This window comes from Tachypleus tridentatus, chromosome 13 (assembly GCF_004210375.1).
Source record: "Tachypleus tridentatus isolate NWPU-2018 chromosome 13, ASM421037v1, whole genome shotgun sequence".
Taxonomy (NCBI): Eukaryota; Metazoa; Arthropoda; class Merostomata; order Xiphosura; family Limulidae; genus Tachypleus; species Tachypleus tridentatus.
The window spans coordinates 177,891,415-177,915,476 of NC_134837.1; the positions used below are offsets into that span (position 1 = coordinate 177,891,415).

General features: G+C 30.8%; 1 protein-coding gene across 2 annotated transcripts; it reads right to left on the bottom strand.

Moving 5' to 3' along the window:
• Positions 1-24,062, bottom strand: LOC143239076 (very-long-chain 3-oxoacyl-CoA reductase-B-like). Of its 2 annotated transcripts, XM_076479875.1 has the most exons (10): positions 23,747-24,062; positions 16,909-16,955; positions 15,635-15,710; positions 14,888-14,998; positions 14,346-14,410; positions 12,383-12,427; positions 8,427-8,543; positions 7,763-7,828; positions 4,755-4,904; positions 1-2,064 (listed from the first exon to the last, which is right to left on the bottom strand). In XM_076479875.1, exons 1-10 carry the CDS (start codon positions 23,991-23,993, stop codon positions 1,933-1,935), a joined length of 1,056 nt encoding a protein of 351 aa, XP_076335990.1. In that variant the 5' UTR covers positions 23,994-24,062; the 3' UTR covers positions 1-1,932. The 2 variants fall into 2 exon arrangements, with proteins under 2 accessions (XP_076335990.1, XP_076335991.1); XM_076479876.1 differs by lacking the exon at positions 7,763-7,828.

Consider the following 24,062-nt stretch of genomic DNA (forward strand, 5'->3'; position numbering starts at 1 on the left):
CATGAGTAAAACTGAATTTTATTTGCAACTGAAAAAAATAACAAAAAATACAATATCTAACTTTACTCTCATTAATAAAAATAATTTTACACGTGTTTCCCTAGTCCATACCTTAATAAAGTTAGGTATAAAAGTTGGTTTGTGTATTCTGAGAAACTTCGACACATTCACCAACTATTTAAACAAAACCTAATTTCTGGGAAACATACGGGTTCATATGGAATATAATATAATTTGTTAAACATTTATAGTTAGTCCTATCACCTGTAATTTATCAACACAATCAATAATTAACCAAATTAACAATGATTAAGCAACCTAAATTTTATTGTCCAGTATACAAATTACTTGTACTAAAACTAACGAAACTGCTTGAAAACAGCCATCTTAAATTACACGTAACATGGAGAAGCAATAGTTGGAGGCTTGGAAAACCATGTTAAACTAGTAACGTTAAATTACAGAAGCAAATTATATTATAAAGAATCGTAACAACAGAATATCTATTTTTTTTTCCTACTTCAGTTTCAAGTGATTGAAATGTTTCACTTGTTGAAAATTTGTCTTCTCAATCACCGAAAGTTTTTTTTTATTGTAAATTAATTTTTTTATAGTAACTAGTAGTCAGAGTTAAACTCACCTTCAATATTGGAGGGCATAATAAGTGTAACCCTTGTGAGAAGGTTAAAAAATTCATATATCCACACCACTCTTCTAAACTTAAAAGTACTTCAATGTTTTGTACACTTAATTATTAACTCTAACAGAAATTTTATGAAACTGTTTTTCATTCTTCAGTACCTTAAAATATTCATGCCATAACTGTTTCAAACATCAGTGTAATAAAAATACATCTCTGGAACACTTCTAAAGTCACAATGCAAAGATACAAGACAAACAATTAATTATTACATTTTCCTTTATCTGAATTAGCAAATCAATTAACAAGCAAGTTCTATTGAGTCTGACATCATAATTAAGTGAAAACTGAATGCTCTGATAATTAAAAATATTTTAACCTTGAATTTTCATGTGATAAATAAAACAATGTTGATATGAATTTCTGATTCACAAAATATTAGCTCATTACTTGAATAAGAAATGCAGTGATGTGAATTGTAGTAAGTTGATGTACTGAAATCTTTATAAATTTCCATTTTGTCACTACATATCAGAATCAGGATAAAGATTTTTTAATACAATATTTCAACACAATATTTTTATGGATTGTTTATCTTATTACATTTTCTTCAACAACAGAATTCTATTTGACAACTCTGAAAAGTATGAAGCACACATAAGCATGTTATACTGGAATTTAACACTTTTGACCACATTAACTTCCTTCAATAGTAATAAGAAAGATGTGGCAAAATCCATTTTAAATGGGAAGCTTGTATCCTCAAAGAACAAAAATAAATATATTACATTGTATTTCTAGAAACTTAAGTGTTCTTGGTCACATTAGATTATACAACCTCATGCAATAAAAGATTCTAAAATAATATCAGTGAAGTGGAAATTACAGAAAGCTCAATTTTGTCACATGTTTAATATCAACATGATATAAAGCTTCTGCCTGAAAATGTCACACAACAGACAATATTAAAATATCAACAAAGCATTCTGATTATCTGTTTTACAGGTATTTTTAATTATTGTAACTTAAAGATAATTCAAACAGATACAATGGTTAATTTATATTAATATAAATCACTGAATAATTCTTTGTAGCATTTCTACTTACTGAGAGCATTCATACCATCATAAATAAAATTTTAACAAAAAATGCAGAAGCATTTTGAACCATTTAAAAATGTGTCACTAAGTTTACATTCCAATGTATATCAGGTTAAAACGATCACGTCTTTTTGGTTAAAAGGTGTCAATACAGCAATCCAGTTAGTGTGCTCTCCTGACCAATTGGAAACTTTACAATGCCATTGGATCCTTCAGTTCTTTCTTCTTGTAGTACCGACACCGAATCTTCGTCATCTCATTCATTACAAGACTCTGCTGCCACTGAACTGGCAAGATACCTCCCAGTGTTTCCATGAAGTAAGCCTATAAATAAGGAAGCCATATTATTGCTTGTGAGGTTACTTTAGGTAGTTGATTCAAATTTTAATATATGAACAAAACCTTACAACATGAAACTGGGTCTGCATTAATATGTTTAGATTTTGACAATGCTAATTTATTATTCCATAGATATAATTCCAAAAGTGAGAATATTAAAGTTTATAAACACATACATAAAAATAGCTTAACGCTCAGCATATGGATAGGTTTGTCTAAGCCACTGAAGTTATACAAGGTGAGACTGGAAAGAAGTCCTTTCATCAAATCAGAGTGAGAAGTTACATCCAGAAAGCTACATTTTGTATTGTCCCATAAAGCTTAAAACTTTACAAGGCAATAAATAACATAAATATATTTCAATTTAAAACCACCCATCTTGAACTGGCAGTAGATCACATTAGTGGCTTATCATTCAGTGTATGAATTAGTCTAAGTGGCAAAAGAAGACTCCTATAAATCAAAAAACAGTTTCAACATAAAAAATTATGTCTAAAGAAAAAAAACACGTAACATACTCTGCAAAATCACTGTCGTACTTTCTTGATGGTACAGCTTTAAAATGTTATCATGTAGTTCTTTTAGGCAAGCAATCAAGGACAATAAATGGAGTAAACTGTATGTTATATGATGCAAAAGCTATAAACAGCTGCAAGCTAGTAAAGTAATACAATCCACTGTACCATATCAGAGGGGTATGGCAATGTATAGGCTTGAATTTTAAATGTAATTTTGTCAAGCATGATATATTTCAAAGAAAAAAAAAGAACAATAAACATTCATGTTGTACATTTTGACTTATAACACAAAAACAGTTATACCAATAAAATATTTAAAATGATGTTTGACACATACAAACAACTTAACACAGAATGACATTGTTATAAGCTGACAATAACAAGTATTTCAAACTTTTAATTTCAAGCAGAAGCATCAGTACGGGGGTAATCTTTGATCATAGTTTAATGGTGAAGTGATATCAGTTTTGTCCCTCTCATAACTGTGGATCTGTTTACAAATTCCTTAACTTGAATTAAGTTTCCAAGGTGACAATTCATCATAAATAAATAATGGTAACAGCAAGAATATCAAAAATTAAGTGAAAAATATAACATTAATTTTTGCTTGTGTTTTCCCACCATATTTTAGCCCCAAACTGCAGCAGAATTAGCCCATATTGACATAATTAACTCCAGAAAATTCCCAGGAGCATGCCCCTGAATTTCCTTAGTTTCTGACAAAATATTATGACCTTAATCCATTGTACATACAATTTATATTAAATTACTTTTTTAACCATGCCAAAAACATAATGCTGGTTTATATGATTAAAATGAATCTCATGCAGTAGCTTTCTCTGAAGTACTGAAAGCCTTCTGTTGTTCAAATGCTATCAAAGCTGTCAATAATCATTGACTTAGAATTCTGAATGCATCTGACACCATGCAGAGCACCCATACACATACCCATAATCCCCTACGTTCACAACTTTCTGATGACTTAATGTGCATGTATTGGGAGAAATAAACAAACTCTTCTTTCCTATCATAATTCAGATTTCTTAGTTAGAGAAAAGCCATGTGACCATGCATGATCAATGATGAAGAAATATTACCAATGGTGGTATGGGACCTAGATCATTAGCTTGATTTGTACATAACTGACCTTTTGAATTTCACATGGATCTTACTGTAACTTGATAGATAAAATGTACTGTGTAATCTATCTATGCAATGCATGGATTGCATGCTATAAATTCAAAAATACATTTAGGCATGTATGTACACAATCTTGTGACATCAGCTGTCTTCTTGTTTGTCAACACATGCATTGCCCCAAGCTGTATCACACTGCCTAGGACATGAAATGCCTCGTGTAGTTGACACCGTGACCAGTTTGAACGTATAAAAGTAAATAACACATGCAACTATAGAGTTTAAATGCATGTGACATAACACTTGCCATTAGAGACAAGTCAACTTGTACTTTACTGGCTGCATGCCACACATATGGTAGAAAACGTCTGAAGAACTACGGAGCTAATAGCTAAGTATTTGTTTCTCATACATTTAAAAACACATGAAGTGGAATGTATCTTAGAGTACAAGAGTATTATTTGATCTAACTGTTGTTAGACTAGAACAGTATTATTGAGCTAACCAACCCCTGTTAGACTATAACGGTTTTATTGGTCCAATCACTGTTTTACTAAAACAGTATTAGTGGACCAAACATTATTATTTAAAGTTAACATGTGTGTGTTAGAAGAAAAGGTTGTTGCATCACTTAATAACAAAGTTATATCAACTTGTTATTGTTATGCCATAAGAAATAGTTGGCCCTGACACAATAATCAGGTAAATTCTTAGTAAACCACTGTATCTCTGACAACTTCACCATAAAAAGTAAGAGATATTGATATGAATTATGGTGAGAATGAAAATGGAATACATGTTGAGCACAGTAATAATTTAAAGACATGGTCTGGTCAGGCAGATAGAAATTGAAAACCTTAGTACTTTGAACACCAAATATTGAAACAGAATATGAAGAGTATGTCCATCTGTTGAATTATATAATTATATTTTCCTAACTTATAGATTACATATAAATACACTGGTATAGTGTAGTTTGCTAAACCAACTTTATTTTGACAATTTCAAAATAAGACTAACCCTTAACTTATGAGCTGGATACCCATACGTTTTATCTTCAACACCAACAGTTTTCAAAGCCCATCGAACAAAGTTCTTTGGAGAGGGAACTTCAAAAGATGTATGACGAATCTTTGACATTTTTGTAGAAACAAAACCTGGCAAAACAGACTACAAAAAGAAAAAAAAAAATTATTAAAACAAACTAGTGAATTTTTTTAACTTGTGAGAAATAAACAAAAATTAATTAATAAAAGATAAACCTAAAATAATAATCTTTCTTTCATAAACTAAATCATTAGTTAAAAGATGACATTGTAACTTTGTATGTAGCACTATATTATTCTTCCATAATTCTCTATATAAGATCAGTTACTCTTTATACGAATGAAACTAATTAAAAATAATAAATTTATAGAAAAATATTTACCAGTATTTCAAGAGTTTTAACATTTTCACTCTGTAACTTGAGCCTTCTCATGTTAGTTTTTTAACAATTACACTTAATATGACATAACATATGGTCAACAAAGGAGAACTTTTTCCTCCAAGGGTGGCCTTGCACATCCATCCTTCAGAAAAGTATAATGTTCAGCCCACACTTTATTTTTCAGAAAATTATCTACTCTGTTAAAAGTGCTGGCCTCTGCTACCACCGATGGTAACTCTTCGTATTTGTCAATAACTAGAGCCCAGACAGCCCTATCCAAATTTTTAACTTGCGTCCTCTCATTATCTTATTTTCAGAATAGATACCAAAAAAAGAAAAGAAAAGAGGACTTTATCCAGTTGGTTAACCATGTAAATTCCACTAAGATTACTTCCTATCATTCTTTTCTCAAGATAATATGTAAAGATTTGTTTGTTTGTAAGTAAGCACAGAGCTACACAATGGGCCATTTGTGTTCTAGTCACCACAGGTATCAAAACCCAGTCTCCAGAGTTGTAAGTCTGCAGACATATCATTGTGCCAATGGGAAACAAATAGGTTAAGATATGTTAACTCATCCCCATAAAATACCCAGAAACATTCTAGTAACCCTCTTATGAACACTATCCAATAACTTTCTTTTTTTCAAACATAAGAGAACCAATACTACAGTATTTCATGTGATGCCTAACTAAAGATATGTATACAGATAATTAATTCTTTTGGCTAACTTTGATAAATACACTCTAAATTTCTATTAACTTTACTACTAGCTGCTTTGAAAGTACACTAATAATTTATCCAAGTCATTCCTTAATACTTCAACATCCTCAATACAATTAGAAATACTCAACAGTTTACTGTCATCAGAAAACCTTACTAGTTTACTAATAATACTACTGTAATTAAGAAAAAATAAAGGCTTAAAACTGACCCCTATGGAAGATCACCAGTAACAAGTACATTGTTTGACTGGATGTTATTAATAATCATTTGTTGTCTCCCATCCAACCACCCTAACTTCTAATTAACTAGTTTTTCCCCAGTCCTCATCAATATGATTCTTCTCAACTAATCTATTTTTGGCACTTTATCAAAAGCTTTTTGGAAATCTTAATCATCACTTTCCATTGGTATAAATGGCAAGGAACATCCTAAATAAAGGTAACAACTCAATAAAGCAAGATTTCTATATGTTAATCCATTTTAGTTTTCTTATATTACACTACACCAAATGATTTTGTAGCTACTTTTATGAGACTAGAATATTTCCACTACAAGATTTTGACCTTAACTATTAAAAGCACTAGAAATGGGTTGCTAGTTGTTTTTTCCACACAAACAAACTGGGACTTCTACTTGTAACAGTATTATTTTTATCTAAAATTAACTGTTTCATAAATTAAATGTTAATAAATATGTATATATCTTATTTATGTGTGCCACTTTATCAAAAGTATTGATAATATATCAAAACTTATTTTAATTACATGTAAGTACTTTTATTTTAACTATTTTACAAAAGTTATGTTGCCTGGTTTGGGTACAAACTGGTATATCTAAACCACAAACACAAAGAATGACAAACCCTACAGTGCTCCACTGTCAAATGCCATTTTGTACTAAAAGTATTTATTTATTGACAGTTATTGTTTAAAAACCAAATGCTGCCAAAACATTAAAAGCCAGTAGGCCTAACATTTGTGTATTAACAAAAAACAAATTCAGAGGAATGGGGAGAAACATTTCTGCAGTTTACATTATTTCTATTTTATTATTATCTCTAATAAGCTATCACTTGACCAAAGTATTCCTTACCATGGAAAACTGCACTGCACCAGCTGGATGGTGCGAGTTTAGCCAGTTGTTCGACATGGTAACGTTTAAACAAATTGAAACTGTGGCTCACTAATCCAACTTCCTAATATTTAACCCCGATATGCTATACAGTTCTAATGGGTACCACAAAACTGGTAATTATAACTCTTACTAGTCACAATTGCATTAACCTTTTCTACTTAGAATCCTGCAATATAAATAACTTTACTGCACCTGTCATAGGTGTATTAATACTCAACAGCAAATATGTGCATATTTTCTTTTTGAAATATGTAATAGTCATTATTTTCTAGTGTCTTCTCAGTTACTCACAAAACTGAAACACTAACCAAAAATCTGTTAGGTTGCTAGTATTAATCTCATGCTCTGACTACAGAGGCAAAACTAACTGTAGTGAAATCTGCAGAGTAATTCTTTATCACTCCCTTTAAAATTGAAATAAAATAAACAAATCATGTATTTGTCCAACATCAGCTGACCTATCAAAAACTAAATAGGAGCTCATATATCTGATGTGTACTTTTTTTGTAATAACAAAGGCACCTGTTGGGACCTGGCACTTTATCTGTCTTTAATTTCTCTATCTTTCTAACTGCTATCAAAGATTAAATATACACACAGTTTACTTTCTTATAGTATAACATGTTGGTACAATAACTTAATTAGCTTTAAAAGTAATTATAAAACTCAGTTGTTATTAAAAATAACTACATGTTGAAAACAGTACAAGAAGTGTAGAACACTAGGGCACAAAATATACCTGAATTATTATTCCCTTCTTCCGATACTCTGTTTGAACTCCTACAGAAAGGAAGTTAACATAAGCCTATAAAAGATAAACATTTACAAATTTAAACAATAGCTATGACACACATAAAAAATTAAACCTAAAAATCTAGTTTGGAGAAACATGAAATAACTTGTAAAAGAAAACCACTTACTAAATGTTTCAATGATGACAGCATTTCTTATTCTTCCAAGAAACCTAAACATTTAAGCAATAAACACCAACAAGGAGAAACAGCTGAAATTTGTTTGTTACTAGAAAGTAGGCTATCAATGTTGAACCCAGCACATATACTAAATCACAGTTTTTAGTGTCATAAATGTCCAAACCTACTGATAATCCACTCAGAAGCAAATAACTTAAACAATTATGTGCTGACACTAAGCAGGTTTTAATGGTTTAGAAAATACTTGTTATTATTTCATCAAACATTTGTAAACAGTTTTGTCTTCTGAAATAAACTTCACTTACTACAGGCATAAAAAGAGATTTATATGTTATATTGAGAGTTACCTGTTACACAATCCACACAATCACGCATTCTTAAATTAAAAGTTTTTAATTTCTGAGTCAGGTTTCTCATTGAGGCTATACTTAACAGTTGGTCTACAACCTAGCACTGTCTTCATAAACTTGCCTTACTAGCAGCATACACACTTAAGAGTGGAACAGGAGTCATTGCCGACAAGGATGACAAATTAATCACGACACCTTTCTTCCGTTCCTCCATCTGTGGTAGGACAATCTTCATCATCTGATAAATTAGTAAGACATCTCTCAGTGATCAACATCATATATTTCTGTCATCATAAACAAACTAGTGAATATGTAAAAACCTAATTTTAAAGTTTTCTATAACAGTACAAAGTCTTACACTACTCTGTTAGCCTGCCATGGCCAGGTGGGTTAAGGTGTTTGACTCATAAACTGAGGGTTGCGTTTTCAATACCCCATCACACCAAACATGCTCACCTTTTCAGCCTTGGGGGCATTATAATGTGATAGTCAATCCCACTATTCATTGGTAAAAAAGTAGCCCAAGAGTTGGTGGTGGGTGGTGATAACTAGCTGCCTTCTCTCTGGTCTTACACTGCTAAATTAGGGACAGCTAACACAGATAGCCCTCGAGTAGCTTTGCTCAAAATTCAAAAAACAAACACTACTCTGTAACAGTCCTAACTTAATGAGAACAAGATGTAATTCTTAGAGCCATTACAGAACAACAAAACAAGATCAGAATGCATTTTAATAACTGAATAACACATCATTCTCACCAAGATTTATCATGGTGAAATAAATGAAAAAAGTTGAATGAATGTAAAAAAAAAAAAAAATTCATAATATGAAGTCTACCTGTAGTATAATGGAGGTTCACCCTTACAGAAACAAAATAATTGGTACTGCCTAGTCAGTTCTAGTCTAAATAAAAATATACTTAATATATGCTGAATGAGCTACCTTGTAAATAGCATCAAATAAGAAAATCATTACATTAGACTACATTTCCATTCTGAATTTATTCTCAAATGAGTAAAATATTTAAACAAGACCAACAGTTCATTGATCATATTAGTTTCAACCAAGTAAAGTACATAAACTAGACAAGTGTCTATTGTACTTGTATTATACTCTAGATAAATTGCATGCATAAATTGAAAATCTGTTCTTCATATTATATCTTAACAATTGAAATACTTAAACTAGCCTACAAGTCTACTGTTTGTACTATATTTCAAATGAATAAAATATTTACATTAAATTAAAAGTCTGTTTTTTTCTTTTATATCTCAAATAAGTGAAATACTTAACAAAAGAGTGTCTTGGGATTTCAGTCTTAATTTAGCAAAATGATTAGTCTAAAATGAAAGTCTGCTAATTAATTCTTATGGTCAGTTTTAATCAACTAAAAGATCATGGTCAAAATTGCATTCTATGTGAAGGAATATTTTCAAAAATTAGACAACAACAGATTAATAAAAATCTGTTTAAATAACTGTTTGAAAGGCCATTCTCAAGAGTTTTCTATTATAAAGTTTAACTTCAACTAAACAACTACAACAGTGAAAAAAATTACAGCTTTGAAAACCCACAATATTTTATTTTAACAGCATTAATATACAGGGTGTCCATAAAGTCTGGAGACATGGGAAAGATCCCTACTTTTGTTTTTTTAATTAGAACCTAAATATATTTATTTATTATATGTACTATGACCTATTATGAAAACTGTTGGAATCTCATTCAAAAATGTATTTATGTAGAAGGAGAAAACACAAAAAAATTGTAGATCCAATACACAACTCTGAATTACCTCCAGACTTTATGGACACCCTGTAGAGGAAAATACTATTTCATGCAGGTAGTAATTACAATTTAGAATTCTCTAGAGAAAAATCCCACTTAACAAAAATTTATTGTCCTTTTAAAAAAATATCAGAACTATGATATTTTCACAGAGTAAGTCTTTACCTCCATGACCTGCAATCAACTGAGAGATAGAAAACAGAGATGTTCAGATCATACTTAAGTGATTATATAATTTAAATTACTCACCTTTGACCTACAATTTCTCATTTTTCATACAATTTATTTCTATATATAATTTCAAATAAAATAATTATTTCAGTGTTTTTCAGTATATAAACAGTTTTATTAACCCTTTTGCAATGGGTCACAGGTCAAAGGCCATGTCATCATATTTGTTGACTTGCATTCAAAATTTTATTGAACTACTATTTTATGAATTTATGTCAGCAAGTTTGGAATCAAATTGTAGATTATAATTCAATCTTATTATATGAGTTAATTTCTTAATTTGAAAGTAAATAAAATAACACATCCAAATATAGGTTTTTAGTGAGTCTCATGGTATGTTGAATGCAATACTGTTTAAAATCAGATGTTTGTGATGTGAAAATACTAAGTCTATAGTTTTGTACAAATTAGGAACTCAAACAACTAATATTAACAAGTTATAATATGAAATTATAACCTCGTATCTTTTTATTTTACTGAGATATGGCTTATGTACTGAATGAAACACAGTGGCCCTGTTCATCTCTTTCCATTTTTGGAAATGGTCCCTCAAATACATTTACTTTAATATACGACATGTAAATAACCAATCAATAGCTTAGAATGCCCCTCCCCAGAGAGGTTTTCCCTGTCATTTTAACCTTTGAAAATGCTACAATATTCTTTTGATCCAAGATTTCAATGAAGAAAGTGTTGTATTTAGTCTGCTAGAAGTTTTATATTTTTTAAAATATAAATATATCTTAGTTACTAAGCTTAATAAATTATAGTGGAATTCTATGGCAACAGTGTAGTTATTTGTGATTGTTTGTTTATTCAACTGTATATATAAAACCAAACAAAAATATTATTTGATATTCTCCACATGTGAAATTTTAAAAGGTTTAGCAACCTATGTCCAGCAATAAATGAGTACAAAGTTCATAGTGAGAAGAGATAATTGTTTGCTTTACTTTTTGATTTATTGTTCTAAATTTTAAGAAAAATGTGTTTAATAATTTATTTCTAAATAATATATATATAGTATAATAATTGACATGTAACTGTATATTACAAAATACTAGTCCACAAAAAGACAGAAAAGACTAAAAGATCAGTTTTATATTACTGGATATGCAACATGAGTGCACATCCACCTCGTTAATGCAAGTTATGTAACGTTGGCTAGGCACAACTGAAGGGTCAATATAATAAATATATAGTGTAATTATACTAGCTACTTATACTAAACATTCATATCTTAGTGTTATAATGTGTAGTCATTCCAGCATGAAAAAAACAATTTATATTTAATTCCTCATTTTTTATAATGGTTACAAGGTTGGTCAAGTGACAGACCCCACAAAGAGTATAGAAAATAACATAAAATATAAAGTCTTATTGAAAACAAATGTTTGAAATGTATTTAGGAGGTTTTATTATTCATATAATATTTGAGATTTTTGGGAAGCAGAACAGTTTTTATCATAACATGCAAATCACTTTGCACTCAGACTAGTAACAAAACAGGTATTTTCACAAACAAATCTTTAGTAAAAACATTTCATTAAAAAATCTGATTTTTTTGTGTACAAAATACTTGTAACCTTTACTAAAAGTCTACCAATTTTACTGGAGATACACATACTGTATCAAAAGTTATTGTGCAAATACTTAATGCATGCAAATATGTACACGAACTTGTGCATGTTACACCAAACTCATTAAAGGTTAATAGCAGTTAATACTCCTCTTGTGACCTAAATAAAATATGATGTGAAGTACAACAACAACACATATTTGATAGAATTTCAACAACTAAATGTATATGCAATTTACTCAAAACAACATAACTTCATTAAATGTTACAGTTCTTCCATAAGAATAATAAAGACTAGCTTTAAAGTTTTTATTTTTTTAACTTATTAATCTGATACTTTAGTTTAGAGAATGGAACAACTCAAACAGACCAACAGGTCCCTTGTTATTCATATGTCTTGTTAAATATGACAGGTAAATAATTATAATCGGGAAACCTTCGATCATGCATTAAACAAAATTTGTTTTCATATTCCTTACCATTGTACATGCCATCACATTAATGTTGATCAGTTTCTTTACAACCTGTAATAGAAGTTGATTTAACTCATAATGAACCAAATACAATTGAGATATAGATATTCACCATAGCTTCTATAATTCTACCATATCACATAAAATAATGCAATTTTAACAGCACAAATAATATTGGAATACCATAACAGCCTATTAAAAGTGACTTGTTAAAAATGGTCAGTTTATATTCTATAAAAGACTTCTATTCATGTAATAAAAAACATCAGCCCAACTCACAGTTGCTATCCTTTTATTCATCTCAGTTAACACCAAGTTGTCTGCTATGCAGATGTCAAATATAACTGCTTGACACACGAACATGAGACAGAACAAGAAGGCTTTTAGCAACATTTAAATTCCTAGACTTGATCATGTCTGGATCATATAACCTCATATTGAGTGTTATTGTATATTTTCATTCACAACATACTGATAAAAGTCCTGCAAAAACCACTCCTTTAGATATTCTACACTTTAATGAAATACTGTATAACTGAATGATACTTAACACTCTCTGTGTTGCCCCCTTAGGCTCATAACAATGAGTATTTTGTTAAGGGTTGGCACAGCAAGATTTTATGTTGCTTCATATATTACATTTTTTGGTTACCACTTATGTCTTCCATTAAAAATAGCAATAACTAGTACTAAATTTAAATACTTTAAATGCCTTTGATTTGTGTTATATTACTGAATTTTGAAAACCTACAACCATATCTTTTGTGCCTTTCCAATTATTATTATTTTTCAATGGAAATCCAACTTGTATTACAGCTAGATAGAGAAAGTAAATGTCTGTATTACCTACAAGAGCGTCAATCAGTAAAGTGGAATGTTATAATTTTCCTATAATGAAAATGTATTTCCAATACATATTCCTTGTATCACATAAACAGCTATTCATGCTCAGTGCTGCCCTCTATAGACAGTTTTTGCACACACCACAAGCCTTCGAACTCCAATCCATCTGGAATTGACTGATTACAATGTATCTTGCATGCAAATTAACATGCAACATCCCTCCACCAATAAGAGTGCAACACATGATGCAACACTCTACTCAATTCTATCGAACTATACTATCATTTCATAGAAAATGGACGTACCAGTTTTCAGTGAGAAGGAAGGGTAAGAACTGTGAGAAGAGGTAAATACCTATCAGAAATACATTTTTAGCATATGAAAATTATAACTTCCAATACCTTATATTACCTCCTCTCACATAAGCAGCTAGAATTCCACAATGAATAGGTGGAGGGACTGGTGTGAGGGAAAGAAGAGATCTCTGGAGTCATAGATCATGTGTGGGAGACCACACAATTTTTGAACCAGGAGTAGTCTTTGCCAATTGTTAAAAATGTAGCATATATAGGTGGAAAGATGGAGGAACTCATTCAAATGGGAGAGAACTGTGGCAAGAGATCCTACCATTCATTATTTATCAAGATCAATCCCAAAAAACATAAAAGCAAGTAATATTAATAGATGTGCTCCTAGGTACAGAGTGGTATTTCAGCAACAACATTAAAGTTTTGCTCATTTTCTTTTTGTAAAAAAAAATAATAAAAAGGCAATAACATTGCCTTACATCTTTTAGCTGTCAACTTTATGGTTACGATTCTGTGAAAGATGCATTTTTCACAGTCAACCTCAACATATTTAGTAATAATTTCACAGTCACAAACACAGCCCTTGTTCATAAGTGTCAAAATACACCACTGCTTGACTTAAAACTCACACAAGTAGGCAAACTATACTGACTTTTCTACTCAAGTACAATTATTTTGTATTAGAGCATATGTATAAAAAAGACAAAAACAAGCAGTGCCACACTTCTGTGTTACTTTAGATCATACAGATGTAACACACGTTACAATAAAAGAAATGTAACTAACTGTTCTACTTATACTAAACATAAAATACATACTTCCTCTCCATCTGGTATTAAGTTGAAATATTCTGTGTACTGATAGCTCATTCCAACATTGTTAACTATCAAGAGAAAAAAACAAAGCCATTAAATAAAACTCTTATGAAATCACGCATAAAGACTGCAACATGACAGATAATGCAAAAAGATATAGAAATAATTTTAACTTTGTTTATTTACAGAATAAATTTAAAATGTACAAATGAAATTCGAAGGAAGCAAAGAGACAAAAGCAAATTGATGCATTTAAGATATAAATAGAATTGTCTGATTCAGGAAATATATAACTATCATTTTTATTTTTCCACTGCTTCTAACACAAGTTTCAAGTACTGTAGTTACTTTGAGAATGACAGTTACACAACCTTCATTTTGTTACTTAATTTCCTCTTTAAAAAAAAACAACTTTAATATAACATGTATATAATTTATTTAAAAAAACTTGTAAAACATTTTCTAAACTAGATATAATTTTAATTAGTTAACTTCTTTGAACATATTTCACTGATGATTCAGAGTAAAATGATTTTCTACCTTACCCAAAACACCAATTTCTAGTCCTTCCAGCTCTCGTCTTATGTTGTGGTAGATATCAGAAGTTCCAGTAAAATCCACAGAAATCACCTTGACTTTCACAACATACATTTTCTCTAAAAATAATTATCTGAAGATAAAGGGGACTTTTCAATTCTAATTGTGCACAAAATAATTAGTAAGTTAAAAATCTCATGGCTTAAGAACAAGAAGGAAAGCCAAATGCTAATTATTTAGCATCAGTTTCAGATTTGAAACCTCTGAACTCTCACAAATCCATAAATGATCACTAGGTTTCCATAAATAATTTTAAATACTATACATAAACACGTGTAAAGGTTATTAAAAATTACCTTTACTTTTTACAAATGTTTGAAATATGTTCTTTATCAGGTTTTATAAAACAAGCTTATGAATTACTCTTTTGATGTCATAAAATCATATAGAAACATATCTGTACATCCTTGCACATGCATCACAATATATTGTTTTTAACTTACTTTAGCCATCGACTTGCAATTAGCTGCTAAACCTATTTTTAAAAAACAACTCATTTATTCAATAAATGTCTATAACTATACATTTAGTCATCATATAAAAATTGTTGACTGTGTCTAGATATTAACTTCACACTTTTCACATAAAATACTAAGCTACCAAGTAATGAAATGAAATTCAAAGGTCACAAGTTGTTTGGTTTTCAGTTTACAACTTCAAACTATGTACATTGACTTTACAAATTAGCTGCATACCTATTTCTTCAGCTACTGTCTTCAACTTATCTAGAGATCGGCTGATCAGGACGATGTCAAATCCCTTAGAGGCTAACTACAGGAATGAGAAAATATATTGTATTGAAACACGTGTCTATACAGGAAAAGTTTTAAAGCAAAACGTTCCATAAATGCTCTAACATACTTGTGTGGTAGGTACTCAGTGTTATATAAAGTGTGAGAGGTAAGGAAGAAATCAGACATTTTTCTTATATCAATTTACCTACATGTTTACTGTTTACATAATCAAAAAATGATTGCTAATTACATTTGACTGTCTACTGAATAAACTATGAAAAGATTCCATCACACATATCTATGTGGTAATACGGTATTCTGAAAGACAAATTAATATATAGCTATGAGAACCATTACTAACATTTAGTCTCTCTCTCTCTTTATACATATATGTTCATAAAACACAAAAGCCTTAAGCCTTAATTGCTAACACTTATCTCACTAGTGAGCTTGGAAACAAGTTGCTATCAACATTTGCCCATGGTATTGGCCACAAGTGCATGTCAATTAAGCTGTAGTTATGTGCATTATTTCTCTTTAATGATATGCAATTAAGTTATATTATTTTCCTAAAACAACTTACAATTTCTTAGTTATTTTTATAATAAAATGCAACATGTTTTACCAATTGTAATGGGACAGAAATACTTGATAGAACATCTTGACAATTTTGCCATCAAATGAGATTGTTGAAACACACGTTAAGAAGTTAAGTATAGTAGGACACTGTGCCATACAGTCCGAATGATTAACAGAACATATTATTAAATGCAACATAAAATGTACAAGTTCTTTAACTTTTGATTTTGAATTTTCTGTCATTTATATATATCTTTCATAACAGCTGCATCTTTTTACTTCATTTTCTTTTAATTAAATCTACTTGCCTGTGCATATCCATCCAGATCATATAATGATGTATTTGAACTATGACAGAAAACTAACTGTCACGTTCCTGTACTAATCTTGAATATATAGTTCTCATGGAAAATGTATGCAAATTAAAAACAGATGTAAAATGAAGTACTAAGATCCATCGTACTTAACAATAGTATGGAATATTTTGGAGACTTAAAGTATATTTGTAACATATTGCAAGTTACTTTTGTAAATAGATGTCTGAAGGTAGTTTTGTCACTGCTATTTTTAATTGTTTGTGAAATAAAATAAGACAACATTACCAAATTAAAACAAGTTTTTATTTGCAGTTGGTCTGCAATAAATATTATAATTACCTCATCTGCATATGCTCTTCCAATGCCATCTGTTCCACCAGTGATAACTGAAAGTACAAAACAAAGAAAATCACTTTCTTCAATGAGAGAAAAATACAAGTATAATCAAATATACAATATTTAATGTTGTATAGATTTGTTTTAAATTCAGCTCCTGTGTAAGTTTATCATTATTTTTCCTTTCTGTAATAATTTACCAACTGTAAAACTTTACATTTGGGTCTGTAGTGTAGCAGTAAGCTTATTAATTTAACTGACTTTACTATAAATTGATTTCATATGCTGTGCTTCTCATTTAAGAATGATAATTTAAGTGTAAATTCATTTTGCCCCATAACATAAAGCACACTCCTTTATATCTATGTTAATAGTCTGTTTATTGTGCTTTGTTAATTTTTTTGCTCAAATTCTTAGTAACTGGTCTGTAACCCTAAGGCTTTATCACAAAACTACACTTAGTGATATTCTTTTATGGTCATAATGTATTTAAACAATATAGCAAGTTTTACTCACTGGTAGATCCCAGTATAGTTTTTAAAATCTGAGGTCAGAGCTCCACGAAACAGATGTTTTACTGTTTATCAAAGTTTTTGTTTGTCATTATTTGTTTTACACAGACGTACTTAATAAAGATCTACAAGGTTGTCATTACTGAATGAATGATTAGAAACTAAAGTTTCTACCATGATATAAGAAACTTGATACTGTTGTCACCATAATGCCTATTTTCCTTTGTTTCTTTTTAGTGCTACCATCTTAAGGTATAAATGTTAATAATTAATCAACTATATATTATAATTCATTTATTGATTATGGCCCAGCATAGCCAGGCGGTTAAAGCACAAGACTCGTAATCTGAGAATTCCAGGTTCAAATCCCTGTCACATCAAATATGCTTGCTCTTTCAGTCATGGGGACACAACGATGTGATGGTAAATCCCACTAATCATTGGTAAAAGAGTAGCCCAAAAGTTGATGATGGGTTGTAATTACTACCTCCCTTCCCTCTACTCTTACATTACTAAATTAGGGATGATTAGTGCAGATAGCCCTCGTGTAGCTTTGCGTAAAATTCAAAACAAACCATTGCATACTGCAATTAAAAGTTAGCACATTGAAAATTATGTGCAATAACTGTTTAGAATGTAAAGAAAACACTGTATATGTGGTCAATACATACATCTATTAATTACTCCCTACCTTGTATAAATTTATTGTACACAAACAAATAATTATTTGTGCAAATAAAGCATCTGAGCCTCAATACAGCCCAGGTTGTTTAGTTATTTATTCTTATATAACTACATCAAACTGAATAAAATCCCCCACAGATGATCAATTTCACTATTAAGAAAACAAAACTAAAAGCACATATTTCAATATCAGACAAAGACTTCACAAATCTATACTAATGATTCTAAGATAAAACTATTTCTAACAAATAGTAAATGTGAATCTGAGCTTCCAAAGTTTAAAATCCTTACTAATAAATTTTAAGTTTCAGTTCTCAGTTTTGTCAGTCGTTCACTTAAATAATCACCAACACACAATATTTCTAACCCAGTAATAATTTTAAAACAACTGAATAAGCTCTCCTTTATTTATTGTCATCTTTAAATAACACAATTACAACTTTTGCTGGCTTCTCTTTGTACCTCATATTTCTCAATTAAAATATTTATTTAATTGTACATCTTTGTAACCTTTTGAAAATGTTGATTATTTTTCTATGACAACTGTACCAAAATTGGACAGGGTTTTCTAACTGTTAACTACCTGATCTAAAATAAGGTTGTAAATATTTTCAGACTTACAAATTTTGGACAGACCCTTGACCACCACTAACTTTTCACCACAAGGTCTTATTTTAAAAAATCACAACTAAGAAATTTTTTTTACACAACTTCCTGTTCCAATTTCACAAGAAGCACCTTCCATATTCTTTTACCTGAGCTGCACTGCTTTTATTTTTCTCATTAATGAAATCTGTTTTTCACATTCTAACTTAGATACTAAAAATGTAGCTACTAATATAGAATACTGTTCATATCCTTCTAAGTAAGAGAAATAATGAAAACTATTATTGTAGCTCTCTTCTATCCTATAGCTAATAAGTCTTTTTCTTTCTAATAACTACTATTACACCTGCCAGGGAAATTTATTCATCCAGGGCAAATTACATCACAGAATCTCTTGTGATTTGTGATCAATGTACCATAATACTAATAATCGAGTCTTAGGTTCTACAAAAAAAAAACAGTCATGTAGTTTTCTGATATACTATTTATTTTTCGTGTGCATTAATACAAAAATTTAGTAAATCAATGTAGTTCTATAATTAAAGAGAAAACAGTACTAAAATACGTTAGTTAGTTTTTCTTTTTTCAATTAAAGTTTCCTTGTTTCATAAACACTTTCCTCTTACTGGGTTTGATGAAGGCCAACCTAACTGTACGAGGAAAATATTTTAAAAATAACATATCCAAGCTTTGATAAAAACAAAATGGGCATTTTTTTATAAATATAATGTTAAAAGGAACGGAAGAAATATCACACAGAAATCAAATGCATTGTATTTATATATAAAAGGCAGTTTTGCACAAACGATAAATTAATTTCAGATAAATCACAACATAGGCTGTTATATTTACGCACGCAGTCCTAATTGCTTAATTATTAGCGAATACATAATCCGTTGTATGTACAGCATATAGCTCAGGAGATATGCCTAATTTTAAACTATGTTCACGGGTACTGCTATGTTCACTGAATAAATTCCATTTCTGAAATATTTTAACAAGTCAAACAACAACTTTACTTTCTTTACGTTAAACTGAAAACAAGCAAACTTGAATATTCAGTGTTAAACAGACAACACAAACTATTTCGAGTTGTGAGGCCAAGTGGATAGGTTCTTATTAGCTTCGTCTAAAATAAACAGAATGTTTATTTTCACACTTTCGTTATTATTATTATAAGCTCATAGGGCATGATTATTTTCAATGTTTACTAGTTGCGACTTTTAATACAGTTTTTTGGTTTAATAATATCAAACAAGACAAAAGAATGCTAGCCAAATTAAAAACGATCTCACAAACAACAAAGGAAAATGTGTTTTTCTCACAGCTAAGCCTCATCGGGCTATCTGCTGAGTACACTGAGGGAAATTAAACACCCTGATTTTACCGTTGTAAATCCAGACTTACTGCTGTACCAAAAACAAAAACTATTTCACGTAACTAATATTATTCTTCGGTGTTAACCATTTAGAAAGTGTAATAAATTATCCGTTGATACAGTCCTTTAGTAACCTAATTTTATTTAAATATGTCAGTACTATGTAAACAGTGTTATTAAAGACATGGTCAGTAGTCCGTTTTCCATATTAAAAACACAGATAAAAGATGTTTTATGTAGGAAATCTGAAAAGTACAAGAATTAGCAATCATTTTGAGAAATAGTTGTAAATTATTGTGAAGATGTGAGAGGCTGAAAGCGACCCGCTAATTCAAGTGTCGGACTGTAGTTCTGAGCTTCTCTGGCTCGCGAACTTTCTTCTGAAATAACAAACATTGCGGCGGCCCACACTTTGAGGCCACGGATATACGAGTAACGGTCAAATCCTACTAATCGATTAGACCAACCCACAAGTTGGTGGTGAACGGTAATAACTAGCTACCTTTTCCTTTAGTATACTACGTGAAAATTAAAGGTGGATGGCGTTGATAGCCTTCGAATAATTTTGTGAGTTGACGCAAGTCAAGCTAGGTTTTTATTTTCATTGTGGTAAAAATTAACAGCTGCATTCTAGAAACAAATACGTAAATTATAACTTCAGACTCTCGGTGTACATTAAGTAATTCTAAATAACTGATGTCCAGTGTATAAAGAACAACAACAAATCGATGTTCCGGAATATTCGCTTTAGTTTCGTGCTATCTCGTGTGTTTAATGAACCTTCAAATACATAACACGATTTGCTGGGGTTTGATGATTTACACATTTACTTAGCAGACATTACCTTGTTACAGAATATAAACCATCAACCTTGCGGGTTCAAACACAAAGGCCAATACCCTCGTTAGCTGTCAAAGTAAATCAAATACGACCTAGTAAACATGTTGGTTATGAGGATTGAGCGTTTTCTAGGACATCCTGTTTATAAGTAAACAGAAAAAAATAAGTTTCCAAAACAATAGTGTAGGTGTAATATGCCAAATAGCGCTGTTTATTACGCCCTGTTCAGATTTATGACGAAAACACGTATGTTATAAAGCTACTGAATATTTTCCGTGTAAAAAAATATTTGTTATAACCGTAGTCATATGGCATTGGGGAGGGGAGATATGTTTGTTTGTTTGTTTTTTATTTCGCGGAAGGCTACTCGAGGGCTATCTGAGATAGCCGTCCTTAATTTAGCAATGCAAGACTAGAAGGAAGGCAGCTAGTCGTTACCACCCACCGCCAATTCTTGGGCTACTCTTTTACCAACTAATAGAGGGATTGACCATCACATTATAACGACCCCACGGCTGAAAGGGCGAGCATGTTTTGGTGTGACGGGGATTCGAACTCACGACCCTCGGATTACGAGCTGAATGCCTTAAACCACCTGGCCATGTTGGGCCTAGAGGGGAGATACAGCAAAAGAAAATATATTGCTCATTTTCTAACGCCTTCACACAAACTGAGAATAAATTAACAGTAACAGATGGGTTGCCCTTTCAGAGAATGGTTTAACTTAATCCAGTCTGGCTCTAATATCACTGAGGTTTTTTACGATACGGCCTACCTTTACTCGACGAGTTGAGTTACGATACAGTGTAACTCTGTTACTCTCCAAGTTGTTTACTATATGACCTAACTCAGTTACTCGCTAATAATTGTGTTTTAATATGGTTGAACCTTTATTAATCGAAAAGAATTTTCTCAAAATCAACCTACCTTTATTTGATTAATTTTCTTCAAATTACGACTGGCCAACTTCTATTACTCATATGGTTTTCTTACAAGTTATAAAACGGCACATCTTTCTACGTGTTTATTTGTTTTGACAAAAGTTTGTTTCTCTCAACGAGTATTTTTGCGATACGCTTTAACTCTTAAAACTTGTTTTCATATCAAACAGCCCTATGTTTCTCTTTATTCGTACTTGGCGTAGGACATTAGAATGATGCCTATTATATTTTTATAACACTACATTATTTATCTAGTCCCTTGAAAACTGTGAAGAATTAAAAGACTGTATAATAATGGGCTTCCAACCATATCATCTGCCGACGACGCATTTCGTTCAATCCAGAAATTGTCAGGCCGGGTGAGACACAACAGACGCGGTAGTGGTCAAGCACTGTTTATATAAACCACTTTTTTAAACAACTGTAACGGTACGGACTCCTTTACAAAGCTCCTATGTCCAAGTATGTTATTTGTTGAAAATGTTCTTACCATACAGTATAGCTCTGTAACTAATGGACAAGATATAATGTTTTTATAAATAAAACCAGTACATTAGTTACTATACAAAAAAAAACAAAAAAACATAGTGAGACAATTAACAATTATCGACTTACAGTAGAAATTTAATTCATCAAATCATACGTTATCGCAAGTTCTCATAAACGCTTTTTGGTGTATAATAAATTTCATTTGACACGTTATCTTACACGTATTTTTTTTCAAGACAGTGTTCAGTTTTTGTTATATTACGCATTTAAACTTTGAAGGCCTACTGTCCAGTTAAGGATTGTACACTGTATACATCGATTATCCTTCTAAGTTACGTACAATAAAAATGAAATAAAAGCCTAAAACAAAACTTCGAATACACTTGACAATTTACCCAAAAAGTAAAATATTAACCATGTTAGAAAATAAGAACTTATTCTTATAAATAATAACTTATGAGAAATATAAATATTGACCAGTCTTTCAATCAATTAAACATATTTCGAAAAAACATATCTACAACCATGTGAATGACTATCACTCTTTTTTCTTTCTGGGTGAATATGAATTTTTCAGATTTATATTCTACAATGAGACGTTCCATTCCTAGTGGCAGTGGGTGGTGATAACCAGCTGCCTTCCCTCTAGTCTTACACTGCTAAATTAGGGACGGCTAGCAGATAGCCCTCATGTAGCTTTGCGCGAATTTCCAAAAACAAACAATAATTCCGTAAGAAAAATGTTCAAGAAGAAAATTGTATTGACGGTCCGGTTTCTAAGCATTTACATTTTAAAAAACTGATTTCCACAAATCTCTGCTTACAGCTTTTACTATCTGTGTAAATGCTTTAACAGCATTTTTTTAAGTGTTTCACGTTTTGAAAAACGTTAAGCAATCAGTATTGCTACAATAGAACGGATATTACACGCTAATATCAATACTGCACTCAAGTTTTACAGAAACCAAAGGAAACAATGCAAGAGAGAAGACTTTATTTACATAAAAAATATATGACTAATAATCTGTAATATTATATTCATCATTCAAGTGTTATTACTAACGTACATACAATTTTAATATACCAAATTAACAGTATTTACGATAATTTTTATTTAATTAAAATAATGAATAATATCACCACAGTATAGAGCGTTATCACAAGAACATGATGAAATAATAACACAAAACATATGTGTATAAATTATGTACAACTTTAACATGCGATGTCATTATTATGTAGTAAAATATTACACAAATACATTTCAACAATCGAAATAATTAACATAATATCTAGTTTCTAACGTAACACGTGAAGTTTAAATGCAATGCCTCATCTTGTACTCTATTACTAATGCAAGTTAGTAATATTATAGCATCGCGGTAACTCACCCGCCCAACGACCGAGTTTACTCCAGTCTACAGTGTGTCCAAGTACCGATCCAAGGAAACATGTGTATATTCCCCTCCAAACAGACAGTAATAATTTTAACAAAATATAAATTATTACTATAATTCCTATACAGTTGAAAAACGACATGTTCAAATAAAATAACGATGCTGACGGTGCAGGACAAGACTCGTGGACTGTATGATCGTCTGATGTACCGCCAGCAGCCATTTTTATATGTAGTTGCATACAACAAAACTACCGCATATTATGTGTAACGCTGCGTTCTCAGTTCCGCAATTTTTACGTCACTAGGTG

Coding starts and splice junctions, on each gene's coding strand:
- LOC143239076 (XM_076479875.1), bottom strand. CDS start 23,993: ATGCAACTACATATAAAAATGGCTGCTGGCGGTACATCAGACGATCAT. Junction 12,428..14,345: donor TAATACCAGATGGAGAGGAA/GTATGTATTTTA, acceptor CTTCTATTACAG/GTTGTAAAGAAACTGATCAA. Junction 8,544..12,382: donor ATGTGATGGCATGTACAATG/GTAAGGAATATG, acceptor CTAATTTATCAG/ATGATGAAGATTGTCCTACC.